The following is a 14,553-nucleotide window of genomic DNA, read 5'->3' on the forward strand; positions in this document are numbered from 1 at the left end:
TGAACCCATAGACCTCTCACTATAATACCATTAGTGGTTGGTTAGATTCGAACCTGTGAACCTCTAGCATAGGGTTAGGATTAAATAACCAGAAATGATAGGTTAGATTCGAACCCGTGAACCTCCAATAATATGTTAGGATTGAACCAGTGAACCTCAGTTACCATTAGTTAGATTCGAAACCTCTAACATAGGTTAGATTCGAACCCGTGAACCTCCAATGATAGGTTAAAATCAAACCTCCAATACACACCCTGTATATATACATATGTTATATAGGTACAAGGTGTCATTTACCACCCTATATATAAGTTAAGGTGTCATTTACCACTATAAACTCTATATCCATAACTGCTGTTGTAGCTCTACCAGCTAACGCGTACAACTACCAATCAAAAGACCCGAGTTCGATCCTCGGTCAGGCCAACACTTTTTATCCATAATTTAATATTTAATTTAATAATTTATTTAATACAAACACCTACTGACGTCACGTGATCAGCTGATTATGCGCATTCGAGATAAACAGCTGAGAGTACCCTATCTACACCTAGATCATACCAATAATAATTAAGAAGAGCAAATCGAAATATGTAACTTACAGAAATCTGAAAAACCTTGATGTGGACCTCTTTACCGAACTAGCATCAAAGTGTGACTGGGATGAAATAGCTTCCCTCAAAGAAGTTGATGAAGTTGTTTATGCTCTAAATAATAAAATTTTGCACATTTTCAATTCTTGTGCACCGGTTGTGAGAAGACGTGTAACGAGGAAAAGAGCTCCATGGAGAGACGATCATATTTTGTCTCTGACAAAAATTAAGAACAATTGCCATAAAGCATTCTTGAGTTGTAGGAACAGCTCGACCAGATCTGCTTACACTAAAGCAAGAAACACATTAAACTCGGCCATAAGAAGCGCAAAAAAGCGGTTCTTCTCAAGTCAATTAAAGAATAAGGACCCAAAAGGTTTTTGGTCATCGTTGAGAAGCAATGGCGTACTGGGCTCGAGCAGAGAAAATGAGTGTACCTTCTCTCCTGAGGACTTGAATAAATATTTCTCCACAATGGGCGGCAAAGGTTGTTTAGACAGGGGCAGGATTGAGTTCTACGCTGAGAACAAAATAGCCAAGTGAAGAATAAATTCTCATTCAGTCTAGTGACAGAGAAACGAATCAGGAATGTCATGAACAGCATCACAACCCGAGCTGTTGGTGTGGACGGCATTTCTGTTGATATGGTTAAATCGTTGAGTTATTATTGTGATTCTGCTATTTGTCATCTTGTAAATTTATCCATGAATACTGGCATTTTTCCCAGTGCCTGGAAACAGAGTATTATAATTCCGCTATCAAAAAAGACCAATGCTTCATGTGTTTCTGATTTCAGACCCATTTCAATTCTTCCAGTGCTTTCCAAAATATTGGAAAAAGTGATTGGAGAGCAATTAGTCTCGTATCTTGAGTCAGAGGAAATTCTTCCTAAAACACAGTCAGGTTTTCGAAGGGGGTTCAGCACTAGTTCAGCTCTTCTGAATGTCATGGATGAATTGATTGGTGCAAGAGATAGAAATTGGGGTAGTATTGTAACTGGTTTGGACTTTTCACAGGCATTCGATTCAGTTAGTTTCGATCTTCTGTTAGCCAAACTGAGTTTTTACCAATTTGATAGTCGATCTGTGCAGTGGTTTTCCTCCTATATCCGTAATAGGTCACAACAAACTCGAGTTAATGATCAGGTTTCACATTTTTTACCAAAAGTGTCGGGGGTTCCCCAGGGCAGTTGCTTAGGTCCTATCCTCTTCCTGATTTACACTGCCGACCTTGAGTCACAGCTTAGTCACTGCTCTGTCCATTCTTACGCCGACGACTCGCACCTTATTTTATCTTACCCTTTGGCTGAGTTTCCTGAAGCAGTCACCCGCATGAATAGCGACTTGATAAGTGTTAATAAATGGTCTAATGATCATGGTCTTCAGCTGAATCCTGACAAGTGTTCTGTTTTAAGAATCGTAAACTACTCTGTGCAAAGCCAACACAACAAGGATACTGATTGTGAAGTTCTTCTAAATGATAAGCCGTTGCCTGTTAGCGATTCATTAAAATTCCTTGGTGTCAAATTGGACTCTAGGCTCAATTTTTCTGAACATGTGAGACACATCTGTAAAACTGTTGTTGCTAAATTACGATTATTTAATAGGTTTAGGTTTGTTCTACCAATGTCAACCAAACTTGAAATAGTTCGTGCTATAATTCTTCCATCTATTTATTATGCTCTTCCCTCTTTTGGTAACAGCCTTACTCAAGAGAATATAAATATTCTCACAAGACTTCAGAACAGTGCTCTGAGATTTGTCTTCAACTTAAAAAGGTCGGATCATATCAGCGAGTATAGGTCAAGGGCAAACATCTTGACAGTTAAACAATGCTGTGATCTTCAAACCGTTCTAATTGTTCATAAAACTTTGTTAACGGAGTGTCCCCAATACATCAGAAGGAAACTGGTTTTCAGGTCTGAGGTGAGCGTTCGCCTCACTCGGCAGGAAGGCTTGCTACACTTGCCACGGGTCAGAACGGAATTAGGAAAGAAAGCCTTTTCTTACTTTGGGCCCCAAGCCTACAATGCCCTTCCAACTGACCTCAAATCAGTAAACCTCTCTAGGTTTAAAAGGGGTTTGAAAGATTTATTTTATACCGATAATAATTAGCCAGTTGATCTCAAATGTATTGTTGCAATAAGTCTAGTATAAGCTGACCAATTACGTTTAGTTTGACAACAGTTGTATTGAAAATCAAAGAACTGTACTTTGAATAACGCTGGCTAAATAAAGACGTTTTTCATTTCATTTCATTTCATTTCATTTCATTTCATTTCATTTCATTTCATTTCATTTCATTTCATTTCATTTCATTTCATTTCATTTCATTTCATTTCATTTCATTTCATTTCATTTCATTTCATCATCTCAAGGTCAATTTCTGCCCGATCGCTGGGTAGCCTACTAACCAACTTGTTTAATTGAAACAGCTGTTAAGATTCATTAATTCCATTTCTCATAAGGTTAACATGGGAAACTCCAGAGCCACTGGGGCGGAGCCTATTGGACGGATCACGAAATTGATGGTGTATAAACCTATTCCATGAAATTCTACACGTATGTACCAAGTTTAGTGGCAATCGGTTCAGCGGTGTCTGAGTTTATCACTGCCGAACAAACAAATAATATATATATATATATATATATACAAACATCCTCTTTTATACTTATAGATAAAAACAATAACAATCAAATCAAACATATAGTTATATGGGAATACAATCAGGCGTTTTTTGTTTGCAATCTGGGTGACGTCAGCATATGACGGGGATAGCCAAGGAATAGCACACCTATGTTTATTCCATCCACCATTGGGCTAACCGGCATATTTATAAATAAATGCATTATATACAAACAAATTTAAATTGAGAGTGTGTTTTGGCCTCTGGGAACATCAAAACAAAAAATACATAAGTCTTTGGTATAGATCTTTCAATGAGACCTACGGTAACTCATTATGCTTATATAGAATAAGATATAGAATTTTAATTGGAAAAAATAGAGTTGTGGGCACGTAACGGACTTGTGGGAGGACGTGTTGGAAGAATGTGATTAACGTTTAGCTTTAGTAACAATCTTGGTTGAATTTATGACATTTTAGCATAGCCTATAGCAATTTTAAAGGGATGCATTTTCATATTTTACGAGTTAGTTATTTGATACCTCTTGGCCGAACACCCTGTATGATATTGTTTGTAACATAGGCCTAACAAAGACTTTTGAAGACAATATTTGGATACTGTAAATACATAATTACACTTATGTTACACTAATGGTTCTTTCCCAAACAAAGTTTGGTACTTAAGTTCAATACAAAAAGTATGCAGAAAGTACTATTTTCCCGTTAAATGTAAAAAATGCATTTCTTGTAATTTTAATGAAATAAATACAGTATAGGCTAGGTCACAGGTTAATTAATTTATTTACCATACATTTTTAAATATTATTGATGATTGTTAAACTTGTATGCGGTAAAGTTCATTTGAACCTGACGCTTGTAGTTGTGAAGTTGTCGTGGGAAGTTTAAGCTGCAGATAAAATATTTCCTCTGCCATAGGGGTTGTGGAATTACGGATATTTTTACCATAACTACAAAAACTATTATTACCATAAGAGTTTGGTTATTTCATTACAATTTAGATAGGTAGTAGGACTAAGATTACCCACTGATTATGTATCCCATTGATTGTCCCTGTCATCCTCTTCATGTAACCCAGAGGACGGTATAAGCGCCGTCAGCCCTAGGTTGGCGATCTTGTAGCTAGACCGGAGACAGTAACGTTCCCCTCCTACCGCGTCCCATCGACCATGTTGGAACTGTACATACCTCACTCCGGGACCGTAGTTCTTGAAAGTGTAAAACACCCTTTGCCACTCACTGCCATCCTCTTCAGAGGTACTTTTGCAGAAATAGTAAAATATACATTCACCTTCTCGATCCAAAAGAGATATTTTTATGCTGTTTGTCGGTATATAAGAGCTGTACCAAATAAATATTTCCAAGTGGGGTTGAACTTCATCCATTATCTTTGCATTCAGTCCGAAGCAGCTTAGGGTCACTTTCCACATCACAGGTATATTCCTAGATGTTCCGAAGAAGTTAGACAAGAGATTAGTTCCAAATGCATTTTGGGAAATTGCATATTTTAAGAAGAAAGGTACTTTTTGGTGTTTTGGTATGGTTTGATTGATGAAACTTGAAAAATATAAACGACTAAATTCATTTTTTACCTTCATGTCTGATACTGCTTGGTCTATGAGATATCTCCACACAGTACATACAGCTCTGCAAGCGAGAAGACTCCTCCAAGGCACGAAACTTAAAATGAGTCCAACGACTTCTTGTGGTATATATTTTCCTGACAATATTAATCCGTTCATTACGAAGCTGTATTATACATCGTCCTAACAACTGAACATTTGAATGCTGTCAAAACAAAAATGTTTCTCTACCGGTTTATTAATTTTGAATAATCGAATCACGCTAATTGCTTTGGATCAATTACACTGAATAATTTCATAACACGTAACTATTATTATAAATTGTAACTTATTTTTAAATTTTGAAAGTGATGTTTCTCAACAACGATATTACACATTTCTTGAAATTTAAATAAACATAACCGTTAACTAAATATTTTGCTTACCCATATGTTGAATCGTTAATTTTATGCAAACATGTGATTTAAATGATTTTTCTTTTACACAATTTTGGAGTAGATTTTACCAGAGACTAACCAACACAAGTAGACCCATTGTAAATTTTGAAGCTCGCTTGTCACGACTATTTCATGTCCGGTGACACTGATCGCTTGTGTCGAAGAACTTTTGTTTCTGCTGGGTTATTTTAATGATTTTTGCTTTACTGTTTGGTTATATAAATAGAGGATGAGGTTGTTTATGATTAAATCGTTTTATTTCATTATTCAAGGTTTTAAATTACTGAAATAACAAGAAACTAATTGTAAACAAAACACGACCTCTACAGTTCACCGGACAGAGCTAACAATGAAATTGGCTTCAGCTGTTCTATAAGGATGAGAAATCTACCATGGTAGTATGTTTTATCTATGCTTTTACATATTGTATTAAATTAAATCCTTAACTATTGATAGAACATCAGTATACCAAAGGAAATGATTCAATGGGCAGTCACACTTCATCAGCTAGCCAAACGATCTATGTATTCGACAATATGGCTTTATATATGTTAAATGTGTGCAAAAGATTTTTTTCCAGCCAGACCAACTAAGCTATTACAGATACTTTGTGAATTTATTTAATTTAACTGTTGGAAATATATAATGCATTTGGTTTAATCACAAGTGTGTAGATTTATCGTAATGAGGGATCGCTTTAGATAACCAATCATGTAACATTAGGATCAACGCTATTGTGATGTAGATCCAATTATCTTATATAAGGGAGGGTCCCGTTGACTACGGAACATCGTGCTTCGTTGGTGTATAATAGGGTATGTGATAATAGATATATATATATATATTTCAGTCAACAGGATTTTACAAACTGACTACTTGTAACACTTGCATTGCATCCACTATGATTGTGGAATCAAACTGCTATACGTCTGATTGTGGGTTTGTGGGATATAAAAATTGTTTTAGAAATCCCACGGGAGAATTTTGCCTAATTTTAGCGAATTTTCGTATAGGGAAGTAGCTATTACCGTAGGGGGCACGGTAAGTCCTGGGCCCGGGACCGATATACTTTTTCATTTTGATGTCCCTAGAGGCCAAAATCAATATTCGTACAAAATTGTATACATTATACTAGTATTATAAATTGGAACATTTGTACGTTTGTTTGTTTTTTTTTGTTTGAAGTGACTCATCATTATTTAATAGACAGATTAGGCTGAAATTTGGCATGATGATAGCTAACATTCTCGATTAACATAAAGGCATATTCTTATCTCAAAAATCCTTTCGGGCTCCGCTCCAGGGGCTCTGTAGTTCCCTATGTTAACCTTATGAGTATCTATCTATAATCATAGACAATAGAGTAAATTTATTTCTTTTTGTCTATGCTATAATTTTAAAACGAAACAGTGTTTTTTTTTATTTCACGATTCTGAATCAACCACTTGACGGATTTTCATGATTTTTGTGTTGAAAGAAAGATAATTTTGAGAACTAGGGAATGTCGAAGCCATAATTTTAGTTTAGGGTTTCAGTTTTTTAGAAATTAAGTTTTAATTTTTAAAAAGTCTAGCAGCCGACGCTAGCAATTTAAAGTATTTTTGAAAGGGTTATGTTACGAGTTGTTTGTTTACAAAAATATTGTTCGTTGGTGTTTGCTTACATACTATTTCGCTTTAAAATGTAGGTAGTTTTCCCTTACCGTTGAAGGATCTGCGTTATCAGGAAATGTGTTATTTTGAACTAAACATCTCGAACACTTGCGTTTAATTAAGTTTTGTCGTAAGTGCAATCTGTGTAAGTATTTAGTTTATGCATTGCAAATTTCAACTCATATTTGGGAAATATTTTTCCAACAGTTTATCGCTTAATTGTTTAAGATATAAGTGGTTTACGTGTTGATACTTTTTTTCTGTATGTTTGAATGTGAGTATGTCGGCATACTAAAATTTTGGTTAGTAATGAAAGCGTCAATCAGTGTAGTAGGTTTGTTAATAAAACGGTTAAATAAACTGCAGGGTGCAGCAGAAACCAAATTCGACTCATACCATACCAACTATCCCCGTGGTACTGATGATTCAGAAACTTGGGCACTGACCAAAGAACCGAAAAACCTTAATGATGGGTTAGATAAAAGTGCAGAGAAAATATACAGACCAGTTCAAGATAACGGCCCGGAGGTCGAAATAAAAAAGAACAGAGAGCTAAGAGAAATGTTTTAACACCCAAATATAGGGATGCTTTCCAGAAGTGGGTAAAGCTTGGATGGACAGGCTGTGCATAAACTTTAAAAAAGTATATTCCAAGGAGTACCACTTGATAGACGGGAAATATCAAGTTATGAAATGCATCCTCAGACTGGGATCTAAATGTTGAAGAGACAGGTGATAGAAGAGAATCCTCATAAATGTTTCAGTGGTCACGGAGGTAAGATAAGGTACGGTAAGTACACAAGTAGTACAGTATGCAATTGGGGGTGGCATGTAGCTACTCCACTCAAAACCAGTGTGAATCGGTCGCCAATCTCACTTCAAGATTTTTCAAATCGACACAAATGCAGTTTTATGGTAAAATTATCGGATTTAAAATACATATCACCATATTTTAGGTCTATATTCGAATGGAATAAATAGGTGGTCACGTGACATTTGTTTACAAGATGGATCTTCCCCATTAAAACTGCCGGAATTTGTGTCTATGCGTGTAAACTGCATGTTCTGAATTATTCCGTTTTAGTTGACGACTCGATTCCCGTACGTAGGACGGGCCACCAGCTCGTTCATATTTAAATGGAATTAAAAAATTTAGTCAGCTGTTTCAACTAAAAAACTTGGTTCTATGATATACAAAAGGATTGAAAAGTTATAAGATTTGCCAACAGGGTGCAGCACTATTTATTAGCGAATTTCCCTATAGGGAAGTAGCTATTACCGTAGGTCTCATTGTAAGACCTAAGCCCGGGACCGATTTGCTTTTTCATTTTGATGTCCCCAGAGGCCAAAAACACCATTCGTTCAAATTTTTATATATCTATATATATATATGTCCATCCGCACGATAACTTGAGTAATTTTTGTCCGATTTTGATAAAATTTGGTTTGAAGGTGTAAGGCGGGATAAACTTGAATGAGTTCGCGAACCAGCATGATCGGACTATGGGAACGGGGGTTTATGGGGGGTTTTATGGGGTAAAAATAGGTTTTCCCATTTTTGACCCTAAAAACAGAAAGTTGCACAATTTCTTTTTAAACCATTTTGTAGAGCTTAAAAAAACAAATAATTTAGTATATTGAAGCGTTATTATGCGCCTAATTGTTACGGAGAAAATTCAAAAAAATTTTAATTTTAAAATTCCCATGTTATTCTTATGGAGAATAAGTCAACTGTTGTAGTTTGCTTGTTTATGAACATATTTTGATAAAATTTGGAAAATACATCAATTTCTTACTGAACCACGGTACATACCTTTTAATATTTTACAAAAAAAAACTTTTTTACCCTCCCTGTTGCAGCAAACCTAAGTACTCATTAAACAAATTCTGTTTAAATAGGGAATAAATGTGATATTTTTAAGGAGACATTTTAGTTTAAATCCAATCAGGCAAATGGAAATTCGCTAAGTCTGCAGGTTTGCTGTGGCGTGGGTATTTTGCATTTATGGCAACAAAAAAGCTGTCATACAAAATGAGAACTGTTAAAGTAGGATTGTTTACAGTTACGTTTATGTTTTTTATTTCTTGAATTATTTGTGATATTTTGCGAATTTTAAATAATTTATTTGTTCTATTGTTTAGGTGAAGTTGCAGAACATTATGGATAAGCTAGATGTGTAATACTGTAGTATACCGTACATATAAAGAAGCAAATTTTAACAAACTGCGTCCTCCCCCATTGCAAACGCAAAGCTCGAGTATAACTGCAATAAGCATTTTGTACTTATAAGCCTACCCCGTACGAAGGACGGGTACTCTGCTAAGTGTTTATATATAGAGTGGCTGAAAAGTAACTTTCACCCCCGTTAACATTTCAACCATTTGAGATATTTGAAATCGGTTTGTGGCAACCTTCTAAGATATGAGGAAATACAATAATTATGGTAAATTTTGAAAATTTTGCCCTTAGACCCCTAGCCAGTAGGGGTAGCGGGTAGCTGAAAATTTTCAAATGGCAAGTATAGTCGAGTTGTGTATAATTTTACTGGTATCGACAATACTAAACAATTGACACAATGAAACCCAAAATCGGACTACTAATAAAAAAATGGCACCCTAAAACATATCAAATCCAAATAACAATGAGGGTGACTGAAGATTAACTTGCACCATAACTAACCTATCTAACCTTAACTTTTTCATTATTTGATACATTTGAAATCGGTTTGCGGCAAACTTCTTAGAAATGAGGGGCTACAATTATGGTTAATTAAAAAAAATACTTTATGTTTAGTGAGGTCGGGAGGTAGCTCAAAACTTTCAAATAATAGGTATGGTTGAATTTTTGTATCATTTTACAGGTCTTGACAAAACTAAACAATTAACATCAGGAAAATTGAAATCGGACCACTAATAACGAAATGGCAGCTTACTTACTTTCCGTGTCCGGAAATCAGACTCTGCTTTTCCAAAAATTACCTAACGATATGGCTTTGTTATTTGCTTGTAAAAGACCATAATGAGCAAGACTGGTCTAGGCGTGGATAGATCAGCAGATGGCCAGGATTCTTAACAGACGCACAAAAGATTTTTCTTCGTCTGTTAAGAGACCCCATTTCTGTATGTTTGTCTTGCATTTTGGTACATCGATCTTAATTCGATTTAGGGTATTCCACACCGTGTACTTTTTAATACTTTTTACACCTTTAAAACTTGTTAATACTTTTCAATGAAATGGTGACTGAAGTTGTAAGTTCACAAATGCTAGACAAGAGTAAAAATTAATATGTATATTTAGTAAAAAGATAAAGTGAACAATAATAATTGAATGAATTAGTAAACAAATAAATATCATCTGTTGAATAAAGATTTATATACAGGTAAGTAGTTAGGCACTACGGTACCCCCTTGCCAGTGGTTGAGCTGTGTAGCTGAGCAAACACGAAAAAAATCAACTCTGGAACCGTACTGGAAAATTAACTTGCCTCCCAGAGCGCGTAATTAATGGTGTAGATCTCAGAATAGGTTTAGATGTCAAGGTACCTCGTTGTTGAATGTCAGAATGAGAAAAGTGAGGAGTAGAAGTTATGGTGTCTCTGGAAACGCTGGTATCATCATGATCGAGTTGTAAGGAATAGACTGGCTTAAGTCGATCCATCGAAATGGTTACATCATTGCCTCGCATCCGAATAACTGCAGTCTTGTCAGATCTTCTAATGACGAGGTAAGGACCTGAGTAGGGGGGATCGAGTGCACCCTTAGAAATGTCGGTACGTACGAAGACATGAGTGCATGTGTTGAGATCCTTGAACACGAATGGCGTCCTACCTCCATGTCTTGTTCCATCAACTGGTCTTAAGTTGTTGAAATGTTGACGCAGATCTTTGGCAAAACTTTGTGGGTCAAGTTCATGGTTGGAATCGCTAAGTGTAAGGAACTCTCCAGGTAGGCGAAGTGGTTGACCATACAGGAGTTCAGCTGAAGAAGCTTGTAGATCATCACGCCATGCTGTCCGTATTCCCAAAAGTATGACGGGCAATACCTCAGTCCATCGTGCTGTTGCGCGGCATCTGATGGCTGCCTTCAGTTGACGATGAAAACGTTCAACTAGTCCATTTGACGATGGGTGATAGGAAGTTGTTCTGAGACGAGTCGAACCTAACAAATCTCCTGGGTGTTTAAACAGGCTTGACTCAAATTGCCGACCTTGATCTGTTGTAATTCGTAGTGGTGTTCCGTATCTCGAAATCCAAGTGGTAAAAAGTGCTCGTGCTACTGTTTCTGCTTCTATGTTTTCGATTGGTACTGCTTCTGGCCACCTTGAGAAACGATCGACACAGGTCAAACAGTACCTGTAACCTTCGGAGACAGGTAGCGGACCAACAAGGTCAATGTGTATGTGCTCAAACCTGGAAGATGGAGGGGCGAACATACCTACAGGAGTCCAGTTGTGACGTGATATCTTGGACTTTTGGCATGCCATACAAGAACGGGCCCATCGACGACAGTCAGAGTTCATTGAAGGCCAGACAAAACGTTGTTTGACAAGTTTCAATGAAGCTTTAATACCTGGGTGAGAAAGATTATGTAAACTGTTAAAAATGGTTTGTCGAAATGGCCTTGTGATGAAGGGACGAGGGATGGGAGTAGATATGTCACAGTAAAGCAAAACCTGTGTTCCTGGTATTGGGACCTGTAGAAGTTTCAGGCTGGAATGAGACTGTATGTGACGTTTTAACTCTTCATCTTTGCTCTGTGAGTCTGCTAATGCCTGATAGTCCAATGGAACGGTAATCGTCTCAATTCTGGAGAGGGTGTCAGCTACCACATTACATTGTCCAGAGATGTGACGGATGTCTGTTGAGTACTGCCCAATGTATTCCAAGTGACGAAATTGGCGGGGAGAGCATTTGTCAGGTTTTTGATTAAATGCAAAAGTGAGTGGTTTGTGATCTGTGAAAATGGTAAACTGCCTACCTTCTAACATATGTTTGAAGTACTTTACCGATAAATATATTGCTGTCAACTCCCTGTCGTAGGCACTGTAATTTTGTTCAGCAGGGGTAAATTTTTTTGAGAAAAAGGCCAAAGACTGCCAGTTATCACCTATCTTTTGCTGCAACGCACACCCCACAGTATGGGCGGAAGAATCGCAGAAAATGGCCAATTGAGCATCTGGTACAGGGTGAGACAGCATCACAGTTTTACTAAGGCTTTGCTTGCAAGCCTCAAATGCTTCATTACTTGCTGTGGTCCAGTTGACAGGGGAATTTCCCTTCACATTAGCCTTCAGTAGTTCGTTTAGTAAGCTTTGATGCTCCGCCGTGTTAGGCAAAAACCTTCGATAAAAATTGATCGTACCAATAAACCTCCTTAGTTCCTTAACTGTTTTAGGTTTAGGATATGAGTTGATGACTTTAACCTTTTCAGGCAAAGGTTTGATACCTTCTCCAGACACTTCATACCCTAGAAAGCTAACGACTGATGTTCCTAGAACACACTTACTTGGGTTAATGAGAATCCCGTAAGTAGAAAAACGGCCAAAGAGCTGTTTTAAGTGTAATACGTGTTGTTCTTCTGACTCTTAAGCTACTAGGATATCGTCGATGTAAGCATAGCAGAAGTCTAAGCCCCTAAGCACGCCATCTATAAAGCGTTGAAATGTTTGAGCAGCATTGCATAGTCCAAATGACATGTAAGGGAATTCGAACAGGCCAAAAGGTGTAGTAATTGCTGTCTTGTGGACGTCCTCAGCAGCAACCGGGATCTGGTGATAAGCCTTAACAAGATCTAAGGTGGTGAATATTGTCTTACCATGAAGTTGGTGAGAGAAATCTTGAATATGGGGAACAGGGTACCGATCAGGGATAGTTCTAGCATTCAAAGCCCTGTAATCTCCACATGGCCTCCACTCATTGCCTTTTTTGGGAACCATGTGAAGGGGAGAAGACCAGCTACTAGAAGAGGGTCTAGCTATACCTAGTTGTACCATGGATTCAAATTCTTTTTTGGCGAGTTTAAACTTATCCGGTGCCAGGCGGCGGGGTTTACTGAACACCGGATGTCCTGGTGTTACCTGAAGGTCTTGTGAGGTTTGGGTATTCATGAAGTAATTGAGAGAAAACTGTTTGTTGACAAGACTTAATAGTTTTAACACTACTCACTAAATGAACTGAAGGAGTCTGACCTTTGGAAAAAAATGAAGTTGACTGGTCAACTAAACATTGACGTCGTACATCAACAAGCAGATCATAATGGCGTAGAAAGTCTACCTCTATTATTGGTTTGGATACATTAGCTACGATGAAACGCCAAACAAATGAGCGGCGTAGACCAAAGTCCAAAGGCAAAGATACAAGACCATATGTTGTAATCTCAGTATTATTAGCTGCATATAGGGTATAGTCAGTCTTGGGTCTTTTTTTTATCTAACATATTACGAGGGTAGACGCATACATCAGCTCCCGTGTCAACTAGAAATTGTTGTTTGGTTACCTTATCGGTGACAAATAGGTGACGGGAACATGTGAGGTCGGAGTCGCTTGTCGCCATTAGAGACTCCCTGGGTCGTTTCCCGATCTGCTTCCTTTGAATCTGCAAGGGTCGGTGCACTTTGTTGCTGCGTCGCCGAACCGCCAGTGATACCAACAGATGTCATGGCGATCAAATCGATTCTTGGAGCTTTGCCATGATTGTCTACGTGGATATGTGTCTGATGTCTTGTGGAAATTTGGACGTCTCATGTCTTCTTTGATTCCTGCTATTTCTTGTTGAAATTTGTCTGTTATTTCTCTAATATTTGATGTCAACGTGGTTGTAAAGCGTTCCATCATTTCTTCCATCGAGGGAGCTGATAAGGACGCCTCCGATACTTGATGGTGAGGACTGACTTCATGGACAGCATCCGCAAGCTCCGCCAGTGAATCGAGGTCTGCAGCCTTTTGTGTTACCAAGATGGCTTGTGTTGCTGAAGGAAGACGGCTAAGCCATTGAAACCTCAGTAGTGAATCAGGTATCATGGTTCCGGCTAGGGTACGCATGTGCCTCAGGAACTGTGATGGTGTCCGATCACCTAACTCTTCTCGTTCCAAAAGTTGTTTCGTCTTCTGTTCCTGGGTCAAGGTAAACCGTTTTATAAGTTCTTTTTTTAACTTGATGTACTTGTTTTCTGCTGGAGGGTTGGTGAGGATATCCCTCACTTCCGCTGCGTATTTCGCATCTAGGTTACCGCAGACGTAATAGAACTTAGTTTCGTCTACTGTGATCCCCGCTAGAGAAAACTGGGTTTCAATTTGAGCAAACCACAATTCTGGATCTGAGTGCCAGAAAGGAGGGATCTTGACTTGAATTCTGTCTACTGATTGTTCTCCGTTTGACATTTCGAATCACGTCGGGGTCACCAAATGAAGTTGTAAATTCACAAATGCTAGACAAGAGTAAAAATTAATATGTATATTTAGTAAAAAGATAAAGTGAACAATTTAATTGAATGAATTAGTAAACAAATAAATATTATCTGTTGAATAAAGATTTATATACAGGTAAGTAGTTAGGCACTACAGCGACCATGCAAAGTACGTATTTTAAGCCAAGTATGGACGGAGATGAGTGTAGGATAAGTGGTACGATCTTGTAGTCTTGTTAG

General features: G+C 37.6%; 1 protein-coding gene across 1 annotated transcript; it reads right to left on the bottom strand.

The window, feature by feature from the left end:
* Positions 1 to 13,459: 13,459 nt before the first annotated feature.
* LOC128983537 (uncharacterized) lies at positions 13,460 to 14,287 on the bottom strand. Its single transcript, XM_054402840.1, has one exon. It carries the CDS (start codon positions 14,285 to 14,287, stop codon positions 13,460 to 13,462), a length of 828 nt encoding a protein of 275 aa, XP_054258815.1.
* Between the last annotated feature and the right edge of the window lie 266 nt (positions 14,288 to 14,553).

Source organism: Macrosteles quadrilineatus, unplaced genomic scaffold (assembly GCF_028750875.1).
Source record: "Macrosteles quadrilineatus isolate MER2022 unplaced genomic scaffold, UCM_ALF_1.0 Scaffold_1__1_contigs__length_201487025, whole genome shotgun sequence".
In the NCBI taxonomy this organism is placed as follows: domain Eukaryota; kingdom Metazoa; phylum Arthropoda; class Insecta; order Hemiptera; family Cicadellidae; genus Macrosteles; species Macrosteles quadrilineatus.